Source organism: Phaseolus vulgaris, chromosome 7 (genome assembly GCF_000499845.2).
Source record: "Phaseolus vulgaris cultivar G19833 chromosome 7, P. vulgaris v2.0, whole genome shotgun sequence".
Taxonomy (NCBI): Eukaryota; Viridiplantae; Streptophyta; class Magnoliopsida; order Fabales; family Fabaceae; genus Phaseolus; species Phaseolus vulgaris.
The window spans coordinates 18,438,887-18,447,197 of record NC_023753.2 but is presented as its reverse complement, the minus strand read 5'-3'; the positions used below and the strand labels follow the sequence as shown (position 1 = coordinate 18,447,197).

General features: G+C 35.7%; 1 protein-coding gene across 1 annotated transcript; it reads left to right on the top strand.

Annotated features, from left to right (window-relative positions):
• The first annotated feature begins 5,145 nt into the window (after positions 1-5,145).
• Positions 5,146-8,017, top strand: LOC137828166 (uncharacterized). The gene is made up of 6 exons (XM_068634628.1): positions 5,146-5,722; positions 6,642-6,753; positions 6,875-6,968; positions 7,092-7,269; positions 7,347-7,416; positions 7,508-8,017. Exons 1-6 carry the CDS (start codon positions 5,310-5,312, stop codon positions 7,820-7,822), a joined length of 1,182 nt encoding a protein of 393 aa, XP_068490729.1. The 5' UTR covers positions 5,146-5,309; the 3' UTR covers positions 7,823-8,017.
• Positions 8,018-8,311: the final 294 nt, after the last annotated feature.

Sequence of the window (8,311 nt, the reverse complement as noted above, 5' to 3'; positions counted from 1 at the left end):
AAGAGTACTCATATAAATTCTACAATACCTTAAATTTCTCTCCTCAAACCACTTACAAACCTAGCTATCTTTGACTCTTCATTATCATGCATATTAATTTTAGTCAAAGTTGTTTCTAAGTCCATAAAGTATTCATCTACCGTCCTAGGTTCTTGATGTAGTCGTTGGAGCTTCAACAAGAGTTCCTTCCTATGAGGAGGAGGAACAAATCGCTCGTGCATGCATTCCTTTAAATCGTTCCAAGAGACCACGGTTGGCCTCTTGTTCAAAGCAATGTCCATTACAATTTGATGCCACCATTAAATGGCATAATCTAAAAACTCTAGGGAAGCTAACCTAACATTTTGGTCCTCTACGACCTCATACACATTAAAGAGTTTTTGTACTTTAGCTTCCCATTCTAAATACAAATTAGGGTCATTGTCCCCACTAAAACTAGGTAACTTTACAAAATGAAAATAATTTTTTGGTTGTTGTTGGTGTTTGATGTGATTCCAATAGCAAAGAAGAGAAAGATTCTTGACCTTCTTAGGAATCAACTTGAGTTGGACAATAGTTAGGCACTTTTTCTTAGAATTAAATCAATGTTCTAAGTCAAGAACTCACCAAAACTAGCACCAAATCCAAACTCATGGAAGTTCCAATTATAGTCAAATTGAACCGATTAAAGTGAAAGAAGAAGCAAATGCACCGTATAGAATTGAAAAAGAACAACAATGAACCGAACAAAAAGAATTAAAAGGCAAGGAAACTGAATAAGAGTGCTGGAAAATAAAAATAAACCGAACCAAACACAAAGAAGGAGAAGAACGGCTGCTGGAAAAGCTAAAAGCCGAACCAAAAATTCAAGAACACAAACTCAAAACATGAACAACAAAAGAGAAGAAAGGAAGGAGAGGAGAAAGCTCATGAAGATGGATGTATGGTTGGATGATCACGCCACTAGAAGGATGGATGCTCCTAGATGAGTGTGCAAGCCGCCACTTGAGGTAACCATGGAACCATCAAGATAAGACTAGAGAAGAAGGCTCAAAGCTCTCCAATGCTCTCTCAAAATTTGAGTATAGTTTCTCTAATTAAAATTCAAATCTGAATTGTACAAGCTAAGCACCTTTATTTATAGCCTAGAGGTGCTGAAAAATAGGAGGGAAATTTCAAATAAACTCATTTGAAATTCCCACCAAAAACAAGTCACATGGGAGGTGTGACCTTTTTCTACTATAACACCTCCTAAAAACTATACCTACACCAGTCTCCTAAGTCACATGGACAATGTGACTTTATTTTACATTTTCACACTCCTTTATTTAATAACCACACCTCCTAAAACTATACAAGAGTATTTCAAAGCTTGGTCTTGCCCCTCTTGGGATGGACTTGGGCTTTTTGGGCTTTGGCCTTCTTGGGCTTGGGCTTGGGCTTTGGGCTTGGGCCTCATCTTTATTTTATTGTCTTCTTTTAATTTTGAGAAGACTAGAAGGAAGAACTTCAAATGTGAGGGTGGATGTCCTCTTCCTCCATTAATAAAAGCCTCCTTTATTTGATTCTCATCAGTGTTGATGGCGCCTTTCTCCAAAATTGTGCACTCTCCAATCTTGTTTTTGACTCCCATAGTGCATATGATGCCTAGTAGATCTTATAGGCCCTCATCTCCTTTCTCTAGCTTGCCTCTCTTGAGCATCCTCTAGCCTTTGCATTCTTTCCATTAGCTGCCTCATTTCTTCTTCTTTGTGAGCCATGCTCCTCTTGGCATCCTCAAGCTCTCCCAAAAGACGTGCCTTTTTAGGAGATTGTGGTTTAGAAGATTTCCCTGAAGATAGATGATACATGATATTGCACAAAGAGAACAAACAAATTAGTAGAAAAGATTAATAACTCTCTCCTCACTTGTATCACTCGTTTGTGTAGCAAAGAGGCGAAATAAACAAAGCACTCAAGAAAGAATTTTCTCTCAAACAAAGGTTTATCTTGGGGTTGCAAGCTCTCCAATAAAAAAGGACAAAGCCCTTAACACTTGATCTCAAAAGAACCACAAGAAAACTAAAGAATTTTAAAAGACAAACAAAAAAAGCTCAAAACAAATAAGCTAAACCAAGTTGGAAAAAGAGATGATGACAAAACTTTAAAGAAAGACAAGCAAGAAAAACACACAAAAAGACTCTAAGTTACTTACTTGACTTTTAACAATGAAGTTTTACTCTTGCTAGAAAAGTAAAGTGTCAAATCAACTCAAAGCAAATATGCTCATAAAACCAAAGCTCTAATAATCACATGATGTGAGTTGATTTTAGATGGTTCCATTTTAGAGGTGACACTTTACTTATGATTGAGATTTTAGCAAAATTTGGTGAGACCTAGGGAAGATTCCCATTGGACACGAACTTAACCAAGTGGTTAAGTAAGTATGAATGTTCACTTCCAAAGACAAAGAGGAAAATCACATAATAGGGTGAACATGATGTATGGTGCGGAATGTAAAAGACATGAAAGGAAACACAAGATATGGAAGGAAACCGAAATGGAAAAGAAGCAAAATAAGAATACCAACACAAAGATAAAAGTGTAATGGAAAACGGGCCATGAACTATGATTACTACTTAAATTTTCAAAGGGATTCATTCCATCAGTAGCCAATCCAAGTCTTAAGTTTCTTGATTCTTTTCCAAATTCAAGAAATTCTTTATCAATCTTCTTTCATTGCAAAGAATCAGCTAGATGACGAAGTAGTCCATCAAATTTTCTATTATCTGCATGCCACCTAAGGTTTTTAGCGTCATCTGAATTTGCAAACAAATGCTTAAACCTTGAAATTATTGAAAGATACCAAACGACCTTAGCAGGAAGACCTTCCTTTGTGACTTCATCATTATATTCTTTTTCACTAACTTTAACTTTATAACGTACACATCTTCTTAAATTATCATCCTCATTTCTGTATAAAATACAATCATTAGGATATGAATGTATTTTTTTATATTCCATTGCCTTCAAACAAAGAATCTTTTTTTCCTCATAATTTCGGACGGGTAATGTATTTCCTTCTGGGAGCATGCCCTTTAGCAATTCAAGTAATTTTATAAAGCTTTTGTTAGTCCATGCCATTCATTGCTTTCAAATTCATCAACCTTAACAGTGTTGATAATCGTGTGAAGTTAGTTGAACCCGGATACAAAGGAGTCTATGCATCATTAGACATATTTTCAAAAACCGCTTTAGCAAAAGATTCTGCTCCCACATCACGAATCATGTCCTCTAATCTATTGTCCATTGGGAAATCATCAACAAACTCTGAAGCTTCGCGGAAACTTGGTAAGTGCTACAATTCACCATGTCACGTCCATGTTGTATAAATTTTTAAAAATCCATCACACAAAAGATGTTCTCTAATTTCAGAAACATTAATGTTCTTCCATTCAAACAATTCACACAAGGACACCTCATTCTTACCCGTTATGATTACTAACGTCATTACAGGTTGCCAACTGTATGAATTCTTTCACCCCTCTTTCGTATGCATCAGTTATACGTGGTGTATTGATCCAGTCCGATCCATAAAGCTGGTAAACTAAGAAAACTATTTAATTCATTATAAACCTAAATCAAAATTGTCGAAGATCAGACACCCTGAAACTAACCATAAACACAAATATTATCTAATTCATTATGAAACTAAATCAAAATTGTCAAAGGTCGGACACCTCATGACTCAGCATCAACGCGTTCAATACAAACTAGTATTATATAATTCATTATAAAAACTAAATAAAAATTATCGAAGGTCGGAGACCCTCGGACTCAGGATCAAAGCCTTCAATGTATACAAATATTATCTAATTCATTATAAAACAAAATCCAAATTGTTGAGGGTTGGACACCCTCAAACTCATAATCAACACGTTGCATTCACAAAATAATTAAAAAATGTAAAGAGTATTAAAACACTAATAAAAATATATAATATTAAAATACTATTAAAAAAAACTACAAAAATATTAAAACACTAATAAAAAAATTAAAATTATTAAAATGATAAAAAAAATATAAAATATTAAAACACTAACCTGGCAGGAAAAAATGGCACAGGTGAGCGAAGCATGAGGGCGGCCAGGCGCGAACGCGGGGAGGAGTGGCGGTGTGGAGAGGAGTGGTGCCGATGTCCACCAGCGCGAAGAGAAGTGGCAGCGCAGAGAGCACTGGTGCGGCATAAATGAGGAAGTGAGGGAGGAAGGTGCGACAATGCGACGTGAGTGAGGAAGAAGAGCGGACGACGCGATGAGGGTGGGAGAGCGGCAACGAACTGCAAAGGCGCAGCTCAAGGGGGAGGTTCAGTGAGAGTGAGGAAAAGGGAGAGATGAGAGGAAGAGATGAATGGAGTAGAGTATTCTGCACAGAGAGTGAGGAAAGAGTGATGAGAAGGAAGAGATGAAGTGAAGAGGGATTACACCTTTTTTTTTTTACTCTTGCAATCTGCGCAGTGTAGTTGTAATAGTGCTAGATCTGGTTTATAATGATGGTTCACTAGGAACCGTTGCAGAAAATCAATAAACTACACATATAACGACAATTCACGCAGGAATCATCATTAAAAGTAGCGAAAATTTGAAAAAAATTACAACAATGTCACCATCTCTCTTATTATGACTATTCTTTCATAATTGTTTGTATAAGTAGTCATATTTACATATTTTGTACTAGTATCCAATCCTCTTTTTGTAATAGTTTTATTTTTGTATATTTTTCTTTCATCGTAGTGTTAGTTTTTTGAATTATTTTTAATTACTTAATAATTATTATAAATTATATATTTTTTTAATTCAAATATCTTCAACTTATTCTGATAAATTTTTCATTCAAATTTATGCATAAATTAGGTTTTTTTCATGTACCTTTACATTTTTCTTCTCACACCCGTGTATTTTTTGAAATACTCAAATTACTCTTAGATAGTTTTGGGTGATTCTAGAAAAGAGGTGATTCATAAGAAAAAGGTGTCTTCGAAATAGAAAATCTAATAGACAAAACCATTCAAAAATATCCTTTCTAAAACATATTTTTTAACTTCTGAAAACTAAGTTATGAAAACATTTTGGAAAGAGCAATTCGAAAATCATTTTAAATTTGTTAGGGTGAAGAAAAAAATACCCATAAATAGTCCTTAATTGAATCCAAGCCCATTTGTTTGGCATGTATTGCCATATATGTTGGGCCAGACGCTATACATTTGAGCCTGAGCCGCTCAGATTTCCGTTTAACAAATAACACCGAAACTATATAGCGAGGAGCAAAGAGTAGACAGACACAACAAAGTGATGGAAGTGACAAGTGCTGTTCATTCTGTTGGCTTTCTGCATTTACAAACGCACCTTCAAAGGCTTAACTGTGGAGAATTATTCTTCTCCACAAAACCAAGGAAAGTGAAGGTTCCTCTTCCTTGTCATCACCACCTCCATCCAATCTACTCAAGTAATGCCAAAGTTGGTAGTAGTGACAGAACCAGTGTCATAATAAACTCCACTTCTGTTACTTCTACAGCAACTTCTGCTGCTGAGGGGTCTCTCTCTGAGGTGGAAAAGATAAAGCAGAGGTGTCTTACATGGCAGTGGAAGGGTGAATATTCAATCAACTACTTCGTTTCTTCTGATTCTCCTCAGCAGTTGCAAGCTAACCACCCTCCCCTCTTACTTGTTCATGGATTTGGTGCCTCCATTCCTCACTGGCGCAGGTAATTAAGCCACCATAACAGTCATGTGTCCAACTTTTTTCACTTCTCATGTTGCTGTTTTCTCGTCCACCCGTTTTTTCTTTTTTAGATATTGTTTTATCACATTTGTATGGTAAGCTGGTAGCCACGTAAAAAAGGATAACATAAAGTAATATGTGCATGATAGGCAATGAATTGTTGCGTTCCTCCATTTAAATTACATATCTATAACAGCAATTGATTACCCAAATTAAAATTTGTACAAATTTAGAAGCTAAGTATATCAGGAAATGCATCAGTAGTCTAGCTTTCAAGCTTTTTATTGGGATTGTCAATTACCTTTTTCCAGTAACTGTACAGAATCCCCTTCTTTTGTTCAGTCAGACAACCCCCTTTTTCAATTTCAATTGTAATTGTAATCACCAACTTCAAGTATTTGCAAGACAGAAAATGGTTGACAAAGAAAAGACCGAACTTTAGGGTGACCATGTTAATTTTTAAGTTGTTCATTGAGCTTGCATGTAATTTGCTTTGGGAAATTTTGGGTTAGGATATTGCTTGGTTTAGATTCCAAACTTAGATGCTAAAAAGGTTCACTGGATCCGGATGGAATCTCCACTATCTCAGTTAAAAAAAGATTAATGGGAAAACAAAATGACCATGGATTGTACTTTGGTGTTGAGATGATGGCTCTCAAGCAAATTCAATTCCAACTACATGAATTTTCTTACTCAGTTAATGTGCGATTTTAATCAAGCACTTTGGTTACAATTCTTACTTGTTTTTGCTAATATGATTTAAATTCCGCACATAAAAACCTTTTTTCATTTTCCTCTCATAACAAATCCTCAACAATCACCTTTTTTTTCTCATTTTACTTAACAGTGTAGTCATTGAATTGAACTAGAATGTAAGTATTTTAGTTTTTTTTTTCCTTCAGGAACATCAAGATACTAGCCCAGAATTATACTGTGTATGCTATTGATCTTCTTGGTTTTGGGGCTTCAGATAAGCCTCCAGGCTTTGAATATACCATGGAAGCTTGGGCTCAGGTATTTATTTCTTGAGGTTTTAATTGGAGATCAAATCTCCAACGTTCTCTTTTTTTGGGTGAAATCTCCAGCATATACAACATTACAAGCTTAACTTGTACCCTGTATTCACTCTAAACAGTTGATCTTGGATTTCTTGAATGAAGTTATTCAAAAGCCAACAGTACTGATTGGAAACTCTGTTGGAAGTCTGGCCTGTCTCATTGCTGCCTCAGGTATGTTTGATTTGTCCCCCAGAGGCTGGAATGTAACCTAAATTTCTGTCAAAACAGTTAAGCATAGAGTTTGCATCAGAAACTTCTTTTTTGCCATATCTATGAATTATAGTCTCCAATCAGATTCAAGTCAAACTCTTGTGAGAGGCATTGTGCTGTTAAATTGTGCTGGTGGCATGAACAACAAAGCAATTGTTGATGACTGGAGGATCAAGTTACTATTACCTTTGCTTTGGCTGATTGATTTTCTATTAAAGCAAAAGGGAATTGCCTCAGCAATTTTTGAGCGAGTTAAACAAAGGTATTCTCTTCAGGTTTGGCCATAAATTCCCTTGGATGTGTAAAGAGGCAACCTAAAATTGTATTGCTGATATGCAGAGAGAATTTAAGAAACGTTCTGAGTTCAGTGTATGGAAATAAGGAGTCTGTGGATGAAGAACTGGTGGAGGTAAGACTTTGTTGTTTACTTGTGTTGTTATTAATCTTCCTTTCTTTTGACAACATTTACTTAGAATTGAATTTTGATTCTGCAAATGAAGATCATTAGGGAACCTGCCAATGCTCCAGGGGCCTTAGATGCATTTGTGTCCATTGTGACTGGGCCACCAGGGCCGAATCCAGTGGCATTGATGCCAAACATATCCTTGCCTGTTTTACTTTTGTGGGGAGATGAAGATCCCTTTACTCCAATTGATGGACCTGTTGGCAAGTACTTTTCTTCACTGCCTTCTCAACAAGAAAATGTTAAACTCTTCCTACTTGAAGGGGTTGGACATTGTCCCCATGACGACAGACCTGACTTAGTACATGAAAAGTTGCTTCCCTGGTTGGCAAGTCTTCCAAATTCAGAGTAGTGTTAAGTACTCAGCTGTTGAAACCTGTCACTGTTTAGGCCGTCATTCCATCATCTATAACTGTCACTGTATAGGTTATGTTCATAATTTTTCTGTATTCTAATTTACACTACCAATTTTCTTCTAAGATATATACGTTTCAAATACATCGAATTAAGGTTTTCTTATATATAAAGGTTTCTTCATTTTTGTTTTGATCTTGGACTTTTCTGAGATTTCTAATGCCTTTATATAAAAAATTTAGCTCATCCATTCCCACTCCCACACTCGGGCTTATTAAGAAAATTTAAGTGAGTGGTGCAACTCGACTGATTAATTATTGAATTGGATAAAAAAAATTATTATATATATAAGTAAGTCGTGTCAAAATCACGACTTCACCCTTCTGAAATTGTCTTAAATTCACTCAAATTTATTTAATCGAAGAAAAAAATTTGTGAAATCAGATGACTTAGTTTTGCATGAAAAAGTCATCTTAAACTTACTCAA

Bases quoted from the DNA above. Each gene is read 5' to 3' on its own strand.
- LOC137828166 (XM_068634628.1), top strand. From the start codon at position 5,310: ATGGAAGTGACAAGTGCTGTTCATTCTGTTGGCTTTCTGCATTTACAA. The intron at 5,723-6,641 runs GTAATTAAGCCA...TTTTTCCTTCAG, and splicing joins TCCATTCCTCACTGGCGCAG to GAACATCAAGATACTAGCCC. The intron at 6,969-7,091 runs GTATGTTTGATT...GTCTCCAATCAG, and splicing joins CTGTCTCATTGCTGCCTCAG to ATTCAAGTCAAACTCTTGTG.